Source organism: Euphorbia lathyris, chromosome 6 (assembly GCF_963576675.1).
Source record: "Euphorbia lathyris chromosome 6, ddEupLath1.1, whole genome shotgun sequence".
NCBI classification, from domain to species: Eukaryota; Viridiplantae; Streptophyta; class Magnoliopsida; order Malpighiales; family Euphorbiaceae; genus Euphorbia; species Euphorbia lathyris.
In genome coordinates this window covers 21,638,470-21,655,928 of record NC_088915.1, presented here as the reverse complement: position 1 = coordinate 21,655,928, position 17,459 = coordinate 21,638,470, and the positions used below count along the sequence as shown (strand labels likewise).

At 34.6% G+C, this 17,459-nt stretch overlaps 1 protein-coding gene across 1 annotated transcript; it reads right to left on the bottom strand.

Annotated features, from left to right (window-relative positions):
• Positions 1–13,624: 13,624 nt before the first annotated feature.
• On the bottom strand, positions 13,625–16,295 carry LOC136233105 (senescence-associated carboxylesterase 101). Its single transcript, XM_066022671.1, has 4 exons — positions 16,117–16,295; positions 15,669–16,032; positions 15,030–15,599; positions 13,625–14,960 (listed from the first exon to the last, which is right to left on the bottom strand). The coding sequence occupies exons 1-4, from the start codon at positions 16,173–16,175 to the stop codon at positions 14,127–14,129; spliced, it is 1,827 nt and encodes a 608-aa protein (XP_065878743.1). The 5' UTR covers positions 16,176–16,295; the 3' UTR covers positions 13,625–14,126.
• Between the last annotated feature and the right edge of the window lie 1,164 nt (positions 16,296–17,459).

The following is a 17,459-nucleotide window of genomic DNA, read 5'->3' as shown; positions in this document are numbered from 1 at the left end:
CATCAATTTCACAAGAAATCCAATCTTTAGTACATAGCAATGCTTCCACAACATCAGATTTTAATGTACTTCTGTATTGGTCAAGAACTCTTCCACTGTTGCTAAATGCACTCTCCGAAGCCACTGTTGTAATTGGAATAGCTAGCACATCCTGGGCCATGGCTGCAATTTGAGGACATCTAAATTGATTTGCTTTCCAATAAGCTAATATGTCTAAATTGATCTTTCTATCCATTCTTGGCTCATCAAGATACAAATCCAACTGAGACTTTTGAGGTGTAAATTCCATAGTATCTAAAGAATCAAATTCCTACAAAATATTACAAATATATTAAAAATCCCATCAAAAGTGTGTTTATCAATGTTTTTTGTCAAATGAAAAAAAATAAGTAAAATAAATAATAGTTTAGAGTAATATACCTTGCCCCAATCTAAAGCAACAGATGAAGAAGTTTGTTGTTGATCCATCATTGAATTGTGATTGCTTGCATTATTGTTACCACTTGACCCACAAAGATTTTGCTGATTTGTAGAATTTTCATACTCAGAAAACAAGCCATACAAATCAATCCTAACTTGTTTTGCTTCGGTAAACCCATCATCACCATAAAGCTTCCTATAACAATACTCAACAAAACATAGCTTGTACCTAGGATCCAAAATCACAGCAATTGCCAAAATTCTACTATATGCACTCCAATACTTTTTAAACTTCACCATCATTTTTGTTGCCATGGAACTCATATACAAATCATCACTATTCATGTTTTCCTTCAAAGTCAAATGAGCAGTAAACACCATTGGGAAGTACAGATTTGCAGTCACATATTTAGAACCCGAGAAAAGACAAGTAATATCGTTAAAAACTCTAAGAAATTTACACATCTTTTCTACTTTAACCCATTCATCTTCTGATGGACAATGCTTGAAATTAGAATCACTCAGTCTAAGATGAACAAAAGCATTCTGGTAATATAAAGCACTGTCAAGCATCATAAAAGTCGAATTCCATCTAGTAGGAACATCTTGCCTAAGACCTTTTTTCGAATCTAGAGTGCAAAGACTGACACACTCTAAGAACTTGACTTTTCTAGCTTGAGATCCCTTAACATACTTTATACTTTCTCTAATCTTTCCAACCGAATCATCAATTTCTTTCAGACCATCTTGCACTATCAAATTTAAAATGTGAGCTGAACATCTCATGTGAAAAAACTCTCCATGATTCAAAAGACTACCCTTGCTATTCAACAAATTTTTCAACAATTCTACACATGTATCATTAGCACTTGCATTATCCAAAGTGAGTGAAAAAACTCTACCATCAATTTTCCAACCACACAAGAAATTATGAATTTTTTCACACAAAGCTACACCCGTATGTGGAGGAGGCAAATAGCAAAAGTTCAAAATCCTCTTTTGAATAGTCCAATCTCTATCAATAAAATGTCCAGTCAAACAAATATAACCATCAGTTGTAATTGAAGTCCAACAATCAGAAGTAAGGCATATCCTACTAGTGGTCGACTCCAACAAAGACTTGACCTTATTTTTTTCTCTACTATATATCTTCATGCAATCAGCCTTACAGGTATTCCTCGAAACTAAATTCAAATCAGGTTTAAAATACCTAAACAAATCCTTAATCCCATTCCATGTAACAAAATGAAAAGGCAAATCATGTTTGATAACAGCAATAGCAACCAACTCTCTAAAATCATTAATGTTAAACTTTGTTTGCACAATTGTTCCATCAGTCAAAGCTATCATGGTTTGACCAATATCTCTAGTATCTTTTCTAGGACACTTCTTTATATGTCGTGACAAGTTACCTGTCCCAAAAGCGCTATCGGCCTTGTATGATTTCCCACAAGCTTTGCATTTTGCAATTTTTGTCTTGTCCTTCAATGTAATACGTTCAAAGTAATGCCACACCATAGAATAACACTTTCTAGGCCTACTCCTCTTTCCCTTGCTCTTCTTACCACTTACATTTGTAGTCTCTCCTTCTCCTTCATCATCTACCTCCATATTATTGACATCATCATCACTGTCGATAGTTTGAATAATTGCTTCATTCCCAATTTTAATCGAACCTACTTCTGTGGTACTAGTCATCTGCACAGTAAAAAAAAACAATAATCAGACATGCTAATAATCTGTATAAAAAACATTAAAAAATAATGAATCAAGAAAATAAACTTAAAAAGTAAATAAACAAATAATGGTCTGTTTCAAAACAAAAAAAAGCAAAAAAACAATGAATAAAAAAAACAATAATCAGATATAAATTATAATCAGATGCATGCTTGAAATAATAAAAAAAAAACAGCAAAGTCTCCACTCCAATATACAAAAAAGAACCAAAAAAATCAGTATAAGACATGCTATTAAACCAAAAAATCAGTATAAGACATGCTAATAAACTTAAAAAGTTTAAAATAAATAAATAATAATTTGTATCAAAAGGAAACAGCAAAAAAAAAACAATGAATAAGAAAAAACAAAAATCAAACATGCTTGAATAATAATAAAAATAGCAAAGTCTCCCATGTACAAGCAAAGCAACCAAGAAATCAATATATCAGAGACATGCTAATGATCTGTTTAAAAAAAAAATCAGTATATCAAATCAAACATGCTAATAATTTCCGAGATTACCTTCTTCACCGAACGGAAGGCAGCGGCGCGGAACAGAACAGCGGCGTGGAAAGGAGTTTCCGGCGGCGGTGCGGAACAGAACGGCAGCGGCGTGGAAAGGAGTTGCCGGCGGCGGTGCGGAACAGAACGGCAGCGACGTGGAATCGGTGCGGAACAGAACGGCAGTGGCGCAAAGTCGGCGGCAGAAAGGAGTTGTTTGTTGGCGGAAATGGGAGAGAAGAGAAAGAAATCGTTGTGGTGGTGTGGTGGCTGCTGGATGTTGTTAGGTTAGGGAATGGAAAAACCTAATTATTTGTTAGGTATATATATGGTCCTAAATTACTATCATACCCTCTATAAAATTTGTTATTTACAATAGCTAAACGGGTTATATGGGTCGAGTTTGGCGGGTTCGTGAAACAGGTTGACCCGACACGTTAACTCGTCTAAAATTATACGGGTTGTAACGAGTTCGCGAGTCAACCCGCGACCCGACCCGTTTACGAACCGAGTTTTGCAGGTCGACCCGTTTAACCCTTTGACCCATTTAGCCTCAACCCTAACCTGTTTAATTTGCGAGTTACGCGAATCGTGTTATCGTGTCATGACCCATTTTGACACCCCTAACTGCCACGCTCCACGACTTGCTTCCATAAGTTCCTTCGTGCAGTGAGTTCCAAAACTTTTTCTTTATTGGATCTGTCTGGCCCCTAATACGATCTCTAACTGCCCAAGACTGATGCTCATTGGGTATCTACACTCATCACCTCCTATTTCTGCGGACGTTCACCCCTTCACATGACTGATCATGGTTTTTTTTACCATCTCCTCCTTGATTTTCTACATCGTTTACGGTTTGGCCACTCTGCTCTAACTTTACGTGGTTTGCTCTTGTCAAGCTTTATTTTCGGGCTCTTTCTCTGTTGAGTCCTTTCCACGTTTATCCCTCCCTAATTAGTTCCAGTATAATTGTGGGGGAAACAGATGGTAAATTGTATTAATTGAACTCCTAATAATAAAAGTTCATTAGATTTTAAAACTAATTTTTATTTTTTTTAAATAAATGACTGTTAATTTAAATTTTATAAGAATGCAAAAAATAAATTATTTTTATTAGAATATGAAGAATTGAAAGATGAAGAAGAAGATGGAGATTGAAAGAAGAAGAAAATTGTGTCGGTTGAGAAATTGCAGTTACAAAAGTTACATATCGACTAATTTCACCTCCTCTTTATATACATCTATTTTCACTAAGTAAAAGACTAAAATACCGCTAATTTTAAACACATCGTTTTACCCTTATTACTCCCGTTCAAATTGAAGTGCATATAATTAGAACTTATAGTTTGCTTAATACTGGCTGAAATAACTTAAGTGATAAAGCTTTAGTCAAAATATATGCTCATTGATCCGCAGATGATACTGGTAACTATCGAATTAAGCATGCTTTGAGTTTTTTTCTTCTCACAAAGTGACAATCTTATTCAATATGGTTTCTCTTTTCATGAAATGTATAATTTTTGTTGAGGTAAATGACATACTGATTATCACAGAATAATGGTACTGGTTGCTTATACAAAACTTACAACACTTGTAATATATAAACTGTTGAAACACCTTTCCACATGATTTTGATTTGACAAAATTATAATCCCATGATTAAGATAATTAAATTTAAGTGCTTTGATTTAATTGTACTAATGAGTTTGTTCAATGTTGAGTAAGTTTACTAACGAGAACAGGAACTGAGTGTTCAATAAAAAGAAAGACAGAACGAAGTCAGCATGAGCAAAGACACACAGCAGAAGCTGAGTAAAATGTAACTCAGCCTTGTTAAAAGAAAAGTCTTCTTCAGAATAATGCTTGAAGGCGAAGCCGACCGAAGAAGCTGAGTAGAACGTAACTCAGCCCCGTCAAAAAAAATCTTAAAGGTAAAGCCGAACAATCGAGCTGAGTATTCATTAGGACAACGCCAATGATCCATTGACTAAAAGACAAAGCCCGACACAGGTCTGCACCAATTCAGAAGTCTCGGAAATCCGCCTAGAGACCTTTTCGAGACTCATGGATCAACTTGTTGGTGTGCCCTAGTTCTTAGGCATTGGTTCATATATATTGTATTATGCTTTTTGATTATTCTTGCATAGATACACTATTTGTGTTACATTAATAAAGGCATTAATCTAGTTCATTTATATCTTATGCTATAATATGAATAGAGAATCCATTGATTGATAATCGTAAAACCATATCCCAAGTCTATTCTATCATGGGAATGATTAGGACCACAGACTTGTATATTCGACGACTGTATGGTAGTAATTGATACTAGCCATAGCACTTGATAAGTCAGTTGTGAATATGGGTACATGTTGTATACATGTGACTGGATCGATCCGCCCGAGAAAACTACATGGTGGTTGTGTCGTTAGTTTTCTTAAGTAGGTCTCTAACTATCTTCAGACCATATTTCATTATAATATCAATATGGGATCCGGTTCACTTTGACATACGCCTAACAGGTCTGTAACAGGATGCTAAATACGGGTATGATTGGGTGAACAGGTGAACACGTTGGTATTGATAGTGAAGTGATGGAATTACCACTCATGTAATAGTGAGATGATATCACAGGCCACTTGATAAGTGAGATTGATAAGTGTGTGGCCACACCCTGATAAGTAGTCTACTTATCGGATTCATTAATCTACTTAAGATCAAGAAATATCATAAACAACAGAGAGGATGACAGCCGCCATGCATTCAGTTTATAGTATCGATATCAAATGGTAAAAGAAGTTAAGAGATAACTACATGGTCTCTGCATCTTTAGACTGCTGAAATAGCTGTATTGGTTAGGGGCAGTAATGGTTTGCTAGAACCCACTTACTATCTGTGGGCCATGAGCCCACTACTAGCTAAGGACAGTCCCATAGGATCGTGCACATTGAACATCTGAGTTAGAACTTATAGAACGGTATATTGGAGAGATGAAATTAATTAATTGATTGACAATAAAATGTCAAGGTAATTAATTAGTGGTTGATTAATTGATACTTTGTATCAATGTAATTAATTAATGGTTTTAGGAGTTGAGTATTTAATTGATTAATTAATTTGCGGAATGTAATTAATTAATTTATAAATTAATAAGATTGCATTCGGTGAATAATTAATTAAACTAATACGTTAATTTATTAATTAGTGTTGTTTGTTTAATTGGGATAATTAAATTTAATCTAATTACAACTAATTGCGTAAAATAAATACTATTGGTATTTATTTAAGTGATTAAATTAGAATTAGATTAATTTTTATAATTAACTAATTAACCCTAAACCAACTAGGTTTGAAAATACACTATATATATATATAAATTAAAACAACCAAAACCTAATCGATACATATTAATTTCGGCATCATAGAATTTGAGTGGATTTTGATGATGCTGCCACTATCAACCAAATAGGTAAAGGATTTGGTAAAATTACGGAATCTCTCCAGTTCTTCCTCCGTTCTTCGGCTAGCACTGGTTCTAGCTCAATAGCTGTTCGTGCATCTGACTACGGAGATCTTACTACCTTGTGGATTCTTCAGCCGTCTCTAGAAGAGACAGTCCGGGTATGTTTATATCCCTAAACGGATCAAAAGGTTTTATTCAATCAATGGTTAACGGACAAAGATCAAACTAAAAGGGATTAGAAATAAATTTTAAACCGTAATTCCGCTGCGCTACAGTTGATTAACTGGCATTAATCCCTAACACAACTGGCATTTGGCAAGAAGACAAAACTGGCGCTAGAAGACGAACCTGACGCAAGAAGACGAAACTGGCAAGCCTGACGCCTGCTAAAACCAGACGACAGGATTGGCCTGCGATTCTGGAAGCTGACCAATGAATGACGATTGAAGACCGTTACTCCCAACGGATATGTCGGAATTCAAATGATTTGGAGCTTTAGAGTTCACTATAAAAGGACAAGTTCATCACTTGGATCCAGACGACATATACAAGCAAAAACAGACAGAAAAGCACATCCTCACAAAAGTGAAAATCCAAATTAGAAGCTGTCTGAAAAGAAAGCAAGCTCTTACATCAAATTTCCAATCATTGTGTAAAAGTCTAGAGTGAATCTGTATTCATCTAAAGTGTTCTTCATTTAGCGAGAACAATCTTGTATCAATTGTAAAGGTTAGAAGAGTGAAGCTGAGTACTCGGTTTTAGTACGCAGCGGTAGAGAAAATCTGAGTGTTCGGTTATAGCGCTCAGTAGGATTGAGTAGACGAATAGAGGAAGGTACTCTTACATACTCAATTGCTTTGTAAACAGTTTGTGCTCTACCTTTAAAGAGCTCAGTAGTGGATTGATAAAGCCCGGAAGGATTCAGGGGACTAGACGTAGGCGGTGAGGCCGAACCAGGATAAGTCTGCTGAGTAATCTCTAACCCTTTCTCTTGATATATATGTATGTTTTGCCTGCTTAAATTGCTCAGGAAATAAATTGTATAAGCTGACATTGAGTAATTAGTGTGCTGAGTTGGAAGCTGACCTAAAGTGTTATTTCCCAACTCAATACCAAAATAGCTCTAGTCAGTTTCTGATTAAAGCTGTCTTGCACCTCACTCAGCCTTGCTGACCTAAAGCTGAGTTAAATTATCAAACATTTAACTAAGTCAACATTATTAAGCGAAAAGGTTACATTAGTTCCTAACCCCCCTTGGAACTAATCCTATTACATTACACGGGACCAACATAAACCAGCCACTGAACCTTTACTGCAACAGAAGACATGGATATATGTACTTCGCTTTTATGGAAGATCTAGAAATCGTTGCTTGCTTTTTGCTCTTCCACGACATTAATGATTTCCCAAAACCACACAATAGTCCGATACAGATCTTCTATTATCAATATAGGTTGCCAGTCTGCATATGAGAAAGCTTTCAATGCCATTTTTGACTTGGAAGAATAAAATAGTTATTTCCTTCGACCTCCCTTAATGGAATGTTCTTCTTGTTATCTGAAGATGAATATCTGTTGGTTTGGCAAGAAATTGGCTCAATATGTTCACTAAGAAAGTGATATCTAGTCTTGTATTGTGGATTAACCGAGCAATCAACCTTCTATAAACTTCATGATCAGATAAAAGGACTCTTTGATCCTTTGACAATCTTAAAGTAGAATCCACTAGAATAGCTAAATGTCTTGCATCAAACTAGAATATGGATGGGAATATGATTAATAGCATGTTATCAACATGTCATGCGGGAGGCATCACATCCATGAAAGAGAAAGGGATCTCAAAAGGATAACCACATGACGTGTATTCAAAAGGGAGTTGCAAAGAGGAAGAAAAGAACCCCACACGGCGTGTGAATATCGAGAATGGCTCCTGCCCTTTCTTTGTTAATTCACACGATCCAACACGTCACATGCCATGTAACTTGGGCACACGTCGTGTGAAGCTCCTCCAAATCATCTGTCTCGGCCTAGACTTTTACACACTGTGTGGCTGCAGCTTCCTCTCGCCACACGCCGTGTTGCCAATTAAATAGGAATCCAGCCATTGATGGACAAATATGCTCTTTTCTATCCAAGACTGATAATTATTGTTCTGCCACTGATTTATTACTTGATAACGGGTGATGAACTTCTGATCGGATTCCTTCCCTGTGGGGGGCGTCGCTGGGTTCGACGGGGGGAAGCTCCGATGCCAAAGTCAGTATAGGAATAATGAATAAACTGTATTGACAAGAGAAGAGTTTAGAGCTAGAATGTGAATGAATGTGTACCTCAATAGCTTGTGGTGCAAGCTATTTATAGTCGTGTGATCGTAACTCCCAGTAACCAGAAAGTCTCCATTAATGCCTCATTAATGGCGGTTACGGATCTCTTTTATGCGCGACCGTTAGCTCATTAACGGATCATTAATTGCCTTTATTGGGAATCGGCTCAACCGTTCGGCGGGCGGATCGAGGCACGATGGCGGGTCTCACGTAGGTTTGACTACGGATAATGTGTGGCGGAGTCTAGGTGATCCGCCACTCGGATGACTTGCTTGATACGCCATTGCTTCCCAGGCCACCCAAATACGCGGCCGTTTTGGTAAATATCCTTTTTGATCCCGGGGATAATATCCCGATGTTATCATTACTATTTTTCCATTTTTGGTTAATAACCCAAATGCCATTTATCCTTTTGTTTACTTTAATGTCCCTATGTTTTATTCTCTTATTTGTAACCCTAGTGTGATCTTATTGTCTTTTGCTCTCTTTTGAATGAGGTATATAAACTTCTTATTTTGTAAAGAGCATAATTTTTATGAATAAAAAACCTAAGCTCCATTGGAGCTATTGTTTTTCCTATTTGTGATTCACTCCTTCAAACTAGGTTTGAGCCATCAACTTGATTATCGATGCGTATTAAAGGTGTATTATGTCCTTTTATCTTAGAGTTATAAGATATAAAAGCCTTACTTTTGTAATAAAGGGTGTAAGTTTTATAAAATCAAATACATTTTTTTTGGGTTAAGGTGCAAAAATACCCCTAAAGTTTTGGGTTAGGAGCAATTATACCTGAACGTCTAAAATGGAGCAATTTTACCATTAACGTTGATAATTTGGATCAATTTGTCTTCTCGGTCATGAATCTAATCATCTACACTTCACACGTGCGTCATTTTATCAGTAAGAAACCACAAAAATATGTTGGGATGTCAAAAAAAATAAAAATAAATATATTGTCTTTTGTACGAATTAGACAAAAAAAACCCCACCAAATTTATAAATATTAATCTCCAATTCTATTATTAAATTATAAAAACACATGAAATTCTCTTTTTAGAACGAATTGATATGCAATTGGTGCAAAATAAGGAACAAAAATATATGTGTTTTATAATAGTGTCTGAAATTGATCCAAATTATCAACGTTATGAGTAAAATTGTTCTTGGCTACAAACGTTATGGGTAAAATTGTACCATTTTAGATGTTAGGGGTAAAATTGCTCCTGATCCCGAAACGTTATGAGTATTTTTGCACTTTAACCCATTTTTTTTCATTGGAAGCTAAAGTTTTATAACCTTTAAGTTATTTCTTTCTTGTTTAGGTAGAGAATGTATTTTCTAAGATTAAAACTATCAGCCAAAGCCTCCTAGCTCCACTCTGTCTACCGCGGTGCTTCCGACTTATCAAAATCATTAAAATCACAACCAATCATTTTAAATAAATCATTAAGTAAATATTATGGAATAATAAATTAAAAGAACACAAAATGTATTAACATTTTAGGTAGTTACTATAAGTCTTGAATTTAAGGGCAAAAAAACAAAGAAATATAGAAATGCGAGTTTATCATCTAAACAGTAGAGAGGCCGCAACGGTGTATTTGGCGTTTGTTCCGTTGCTCACATGTTTTCCCAGGGATTAAACTGTCATCTCTGACTCAGGAATTTAATGGGCCCCCCTTTCTTTTTGTTTTTGTCAACATCGTAATATATATTTTTTAAACATATACTGATATTTTTTGGAGCCTTTTTATATACTGATATTTATGGAGCCTTTTTATCTTTTTATTATATTAAGATGGTATTTGATAAAATTAAATACTCAAATAAATAAGTACTGAATTTTAAATGCTGAATATAGTAAGTGTTGAAAATATTGTATGATATAATTGTTATAAAAATATTAATTGATAATGTTTAATTTAAAATATTAAGTTAAATATTTTGATTTATTAAAATAAGTGTTTTTTAACTTAATTTACTAATTTAAGTGGTGGATAAATAATTGTTATCAAACGTACTTAAATTAAATAAGTGTTTAATATTTTAATTTAAGTCATTAAGTACGTTATCAAACAAGGTCTAAGTTATTAATTGTTAAATTAGTTAGCTATAAATATTTAGTATAGTTAAAAAAAAATTCTATTAATTTCATCCATGTTTAAAATTATATCTTTTACAATTCGAAATAAGGTTTTTACAGTATACGTATTAAAAAAACGTTTCGGATCGGGATATTAAAAATAAAAGTTTATAACGCATGTCAAATGAAAAACACCCTATTAATTGAGTTTTATATTTAAAACTAATTTTTATAGTGATCAAAGATTTACTATAACAGAAATAAAAGATCAATAATGTAATATGTCTAAAAAAAAAGAGTTTAATGTATAAAAAAAATCAGTCTTGAGAATGCTTTTTTGCCATATTTATTTATTGAAAATAGCATTTAAAAGGAAAAAAAGAAAGAAAAGGTGGTCCCGCCGGGGAAGCGTGTATGTCCGAACAAATAGAAAACAGCTAGCTCCGCCTCCTTCCAGCCCATTCTGATTCTTCTATTCTATTATACACACCGCTCTTTCTGTTTTTTGGCCTTTCTTTTCATTTTCATTTATTTCTTTTATTATTAGTCTATTTTTTAAAACAATTAATTGGTATCTACCAAATGAAATTTAATTGCTCTTGTCTGGACCATCACAACATAAAATTAAATCTAACTAAAACCATATAATTGATTTAGCTACTAATCATTTCACCATATGATATCATTGCACATGCATTCTAGATTCTGTTTATTCCTATCTATTTATTTTCAATTCTGTTCATGAAATCGGCAGATTAGTTCATTTACGGGTCCGAAATTATGTAACCATTTTCTCCAATTCAACTTACGAATAGTTGTTGGCCTCCGTGATCGATTTTTTTTAATGTTTTGATGTTAGACGAATATAAATTAATCTTTTTTTTTTAATATTTTGATGTTAGACGAATATAAATTAGTCTATGTAGTACTGTCATGAAAAACCATGTGATAATTTATGAATCAGAATCTACGGGATATCATCACAAAAGATCAGACAATCACCTACAAAATTAGATAGCATGACATGATCCGAACATTCCGGTCAGAGATCAACCTGTTACAACACATTGCTTCCGATCAATGGACCTAAGTCATATGGTTCTTGAATATGAGATTACAATAGAAAACAAAGACTTAACTATTTGGGAGCAATATTTTGGAATGAGAAGTGAAACAATTCAGGAATTGTGAAATTCCAATGATAAAAGTGAGATTCAGTCATGATCAAACGCTTGATGTGCGGTAAATTGGGAGGACAAATTACATACGTGGTATATAATATTTATCATGTTTCACACTTTAGTGTACAACCTTCATTTTTTCATATAAAACTCACAATCTTATAACGATCTCTCAATAAAATGTAACATGTAAAAATAATCGGCCAACCCTAGTCAACCTGCCATAACACCAATTTTAATAAAAAAAAATGGGGCTTTCTCATCTTCTTCGACCTATATTCTTCAACTCAATTTCTCTCTCTAACTCTCATGCACACACACTCTCTCTCTCCTCTCTTTAACTCTCATTTTCCCTTTCTCTCTTTAGAAACAATTTGAATTTTGCTCAATTCATTATTATGTTACAATTTCATTATCTACAAATAACAACAAAATTACAAAATCTAATATTGCTCTTTAATATCAAACATGCAACACATCCAGTATCGATCAAAACTGAAAGCATAAGATCGAAGGCACAATGATCTATATTGTGAGTTTCAGAAGAGTGACAATCATGATACAGAAGACCACAGATATTTGACAGCAGAGCTTCACAAAATGACTTAGATAGAAAAGTTGGATAAGTTCCTTAAGAACGCAATCAAAGCAGGAGAAACTAAAGATAAGCATCAAACAGAGCACACAACATACACCTAGAGGCGTAATCTATGTCATTGCTAAAGGCCGCAAAGAGGATGAACCATTATATGTTTGTTTGTTTTTTTTCCTATTTTGCTTCCATTTTCTTATTTTCCCCTTAATCTTCTATTTATTCCCCGCAAGAATTTCATATTCTCAAAAGAGGGAGCTGTTTGGCCTACTTGCTCATCTAAATGTGTGAAACCGTGAAGTTTATTGTCTTCTTATAGAAACCGATGATTAACTGAAACGAAAAAAACCGATTATATATATACACATATGACTAATATTTTTTGAAACAACACATATGACTAATATAAATACATGTAGAATTTCGTTTCATATCTAACTATACATATTTTATAATTAATTTTTAAGTTAAAAAATAGAATAAAAACTTCAAAATTAATTGCTTAAGTAATATTTTAATTGAATTTCAAAAACTCTCAAGGAATCGAAATAGAATCCCACCACCAGCAAGGGGTTCGAAACCCTCAAAATCATCAAAATTGTCGCCAAAGGGAATTGGGGAGACAGTGGAGATCAAAATGAGAAAAAAATTGGACCTGATTTAGGACTAGGGCCTTGGGCTTGGGCCGAGTTTAGTAAAGCCCAAAATCATCTTATTTGCATTCTTTTACTAACTTATGTACAAATTAATTAATTAAATAGGCTTATTTTTTGTACTTAGGATAATTATTTCATTCTCAAATTAATCTTTTATAATATTATTATACCTCTTGAAGCTTAAATTAGCGAATAAAATGACATGTTGAGTCTTTAATTAGGATTTATTTTAGTTAGTTGTGTTTGTTTATGTAATCCAATTCGTAAATTAATACGCGTGCGATTTATTTTTCCTTTTTATTTATACGTTTAAATTTCAAACCCTCGAATAATTAAAATTAGTATTTCACGTGAATATGATTATGTTATATTCATAAAAAAAAACTAATTATCTATTAAAAAAAACCCCTCTGATATTTATATTGTATAAACTCGCTAAATGAGGTTATATTGTAATTAACATGAAAGAAAATATAATCCCATTTGAAAGCTCGTTCAATAAAAATGAGTAAATGAAAAAGAGAATAACTAACGATATTACATGTAGTTAAGCTTTAACCACGTGCACGGTTAAAATTAAAACGGATTTTATTAAATTTCCTAGCGTATAAAAGTATTGCTTTCCCGTATTTTTAATTAAAACTCTATACACAAGCTTATGTTATAAGCGTGTGCTAATTATGTAATTAAAATACAAAAAAGAATATAATTATATTCGAGGAAAATAATTATATCAATACGTACAATTATACAATAACTATACATATTAAATCTGAAAATCACAAACACTAAACACATCAAAACATGACTTATATTATCTTCAAAGGAAGAACAAACAGGAAACACATACTATCATAATAGTACTGATTTATCTCTTCCCAACATGTAACCGAAAGCCGAACCCACATCTCTCTATAAACTAACCTTTATCCAAATATCCTGAGAAGAGTCAAAGTTAAATAGATTAGATACCCAATCGCACCGCTAATTCTATTGGTGACGCAGACGGGCCTCACAAGAGGGGCTCACCCCGAACAAAGATGAAAACGAGAGAGAGTTCCTCTCGAGTGCGCCTTGTGCCCCGCAGGACCCAGGGTGTGACATATTATATTAAGGTTAGGATTATGTGGTGTAGCTATTCTGAGAGAGCATTCAAAACTAGCTACATTCTAAGCTCAGTAATGAAGATTAAAAGGTACCATTCTCATATTGAAGATATCTGCGGTTCATCATAAAGTCTAGCAGTAAAGAATTGGAAGCAATGTCCTTATAACCATCCCACCACTGCATAAAACTGCTTCCTCCCAAGAATATCTCAGGAGATACTGCATAGTTCTTTATTTGCTCCATCACATACTGCTCCAATTCAATTAGGTACTGCATTGATGATTCCTTCGCTCTCGAATCACACCCCGCATCCTTCAACACCTCGCGGGAAGCAATGCCTTCCTCAACCTTAGCCCAAAAGCAAGAATCCTCTGTCAAATTACCACCTACATTTTGCTTCTTCTTCTTACTCGGGGGGAGGGCGTCTGTCGTTGATATCTCCGCGCTCTCTTTCTGCCACTTCTCCAGCAGAACATAATGCTTAGACCTTCCTTCAGCCTCATAGTTTCTTTTCCCATTTGCATAGTGTTCTGCTACATCAAGAGGCTCAACCATTCTTCGGTAATTGGTTCCGGCTAATAGCCATGTCATTCGGATGAATGCGCCTTCTTTCTGGGGTTTCTTCTCAGCTTCTTCAACCATGTCTATCCAATACCTTGACAGGAATTTCTTGTGCTTTGTCACGTCTATATCTGTAGGAGACACATGCTTATTGCACAAATGATTCTTGTGGCTATCATAGTAGCCTATTTTCTTAGCCTTGCAAGTCTTTTTGTACCATTCTAGATAAGCCATTTTTATCTTGATTTCATTTAGTTTTCTGCTTGGATCCAAGGCTTTTCTTCTATAAAATCTACATCTTTGTTCCTTCTCCCTCAGTTTCATGATCAGATTCTCATGCTCATGCTCATGTTGCTGTTCAAAAGATCAGAAACAAATGATCAGGAGCCAACCAAAACCAAGTTCAAGTTATGAGTACAATACCTGGATTCTTCTATATCCAATTGCCTCCAGTTGTAGAATTATGCCTGCCTGAAGCGGATCCGCCGCTGCCGGTGAACCAAGCACAGGATTTCCCTTCAAGATAAGCCTGGTTTTCAGATTCTCCACTATATTCCCATAATAAGACATCAATTGCTCTTCACCAAGTTGAGTTAATCTGCTCTGCAAACCCATTGCTTCTAAGAAAAGTGTGACTTGATCAGGGTCATCAACACAAGTAGAACCCAATTCAGAACACAAGAGAAAAGCCCCAAATGGTTTATAAAGGATGGTTTTTTCTGAGGCAAATAGACATGGAATTGGGTCTTGGTTTGCAGCAACACTCAAAAAGCAAGAGTTCCATGATGAACATTCTGAAATGGCTTTTTGCAGACCTAAATTCCCAATCAAAGGTGACCCAAATGTGATGCAGAGAGGACGCTTGGTTTTTGTTGGTTGATTGATGCTATCTAGCAGCCATAGATTAAATAGAGAAGCTACTGAACCAGCCAGAGAATTCCCAGTGATAATTAATGGATTCTCCACTAACAATTTACCGCTCAAATCAACTAACTAAAAAACACAGAAAACAGAAATCAATTAACCTAATTGAGAAGAGGGGTTTGGGTTTCAATTAGATACCTGATTTTTGATGTGGGAGAGATCTCCAAGATGCTGGTAGAAAAGGGTAATTGCAGCTCTATTAATGGAGAATGATGGACTGCCTTTAGAGCATAAGAAATCGAAGAGATTAAAGTTATCCTGTTTCATGGTTTCTGAGGAGACCATATCTAGAGCTTGTTGAAGATGATGAATTGGACATGAAGGAGAAGTGACAAAAGCAACAATCACAAAATTGGATTGGGAATAAACTCTCCATTTTAGAGATAAAGATTGATGCTGAAATGGGTTGATTTCAGCTTGAAGAGTGGAGATTGCAGCTAGTGAAAGATTGAGCAAATTAGAGTTGACTGCTAAATTTGCTAATTCTAAACCACTTGGGAATCTGCAATGAATGAAGAACAAAGCAAAAATGATTAAATTAATTAAGAAGAAGTAAATAAGAATGGAAAGATATGATATGACTTACATGGAAAGTGAGTTCATTGTTTGGTTAAGTGAAATGTCATTCCTTAATTGGAATTGCATCCATTAAAGCCTAAAGGCACTAACTTTATATACCCAAAAGCACAAGTCAATGAGTCAATTTATTCTTTTTGGGAAATTTCCTGGGCTTTAGGGCTACATCATCCCTCCATGATTGCAAATTCTGCAGGTGGAGATAGTTACTGCTTTCAGTGCCGGCTTTAGGACTTTTTATTTACTAGTCTTTTTCAAAACTTTTTATTATTATTATTATTTTAATTAGGCACAATTACTAAACTAGCCCTTTTTAGGGTTAGTTTACATTTCTATCTCCTTTCAAAACTTTTTTCCAAAACTAACATATTTTAATAAATTCTTCCAACTTTGCCATCGTCATTAATGAATGAACTTCATCTCTCTAACGTATCAAACGCTGCGATAGGAAGAGGAGGAAAAACGAAAAACGACGGCGGCACACTCGAAGAGGTGGAAAAGCGAATGGCGGCGATAGAAATTGGAGGAGAAGAAGGCGAAGAGGAGGAAGAAGACGACCATTTTTCCGGCAATCTCGTCCCAATATATATTGTTTCTCTTCCCTTTTCATGTTTTTTCTGGTCGTGTGAACCCCAAAAACAGTGACATTGTTGTCTGAAATACATTTTGGTTGGAATATCAGTTTCAGATTTCCCCCGACAGTGTCGATATCTGTCGATATTTGTTGTCGATATTGACAGATATCGACATATAGCATCGTATCGATATTGGTCGATATCTATCGATATTGTATTTGTCGATATTTGTTGTCGATATTAACAAATATCGACACTGTCGGGAAAAAATCTGAAACTGATATTCCAACCAAAATGCATTTTCAGATAACAATGCCACTGTTTTTGGGGTTGACAATTGATGTATTAAGCTTTTTATATTGAGAAGTTATGTATTAAATGTATGTAGTTATATTTATTCACATTAATAGCTTAAAAAAAAACATTCATCAAAGGATGGTCAACACTTGATATCTTTTTATATTTTTTTTTTTTGGTAGAAAAGGAAAAGAAAAACGAATAACAACAAACTACCCAGGAATTAGCCTAGGGAAGCTAACCCCAATCCTATCTTCTAAGAGAAGATGAGAGATGAAACTAGGGGAAACAGGAAGGGTAGTAACGCCTAACGTCCCTTCATGGCCCGCCGCCGCCAAGCGATCAGCAACACGATTCTGCTCTCTAAAAATGTGTCTGAACTCTACGAACTCAAAGGAGGAGCAAAGCCTTATAATAGCTTTGATGAGGTTGCGACTGTTAAGACCCATAGAATGATTCTCAGAAATCATTTTGATTGCTT

Bases quoted from the DNA above. Each gene is read 5' to 3' on its own strand.
- LOC136233105 (XM_066022671.1), bottom strand. From the start codon at position 16,175: ATGCAATTCCAATTAAGGAATGACATTTCACTTAACCAAACAATGAAC. The intron at 15,600-15,668 runs GTATCTAATTGA...TGTGTTTTTTAG, and splicing joins TCTCCCACATCAAAAATCAG to TTAGTTGATTTGAGCGGTAA. The intron at 14,961-15,029 runs GTATTGTACTCA...TCTTTTGAACAG, and splicing joins TTGGATATAGAAGAATCCAG to CAACATGAGCATGAGCATGA.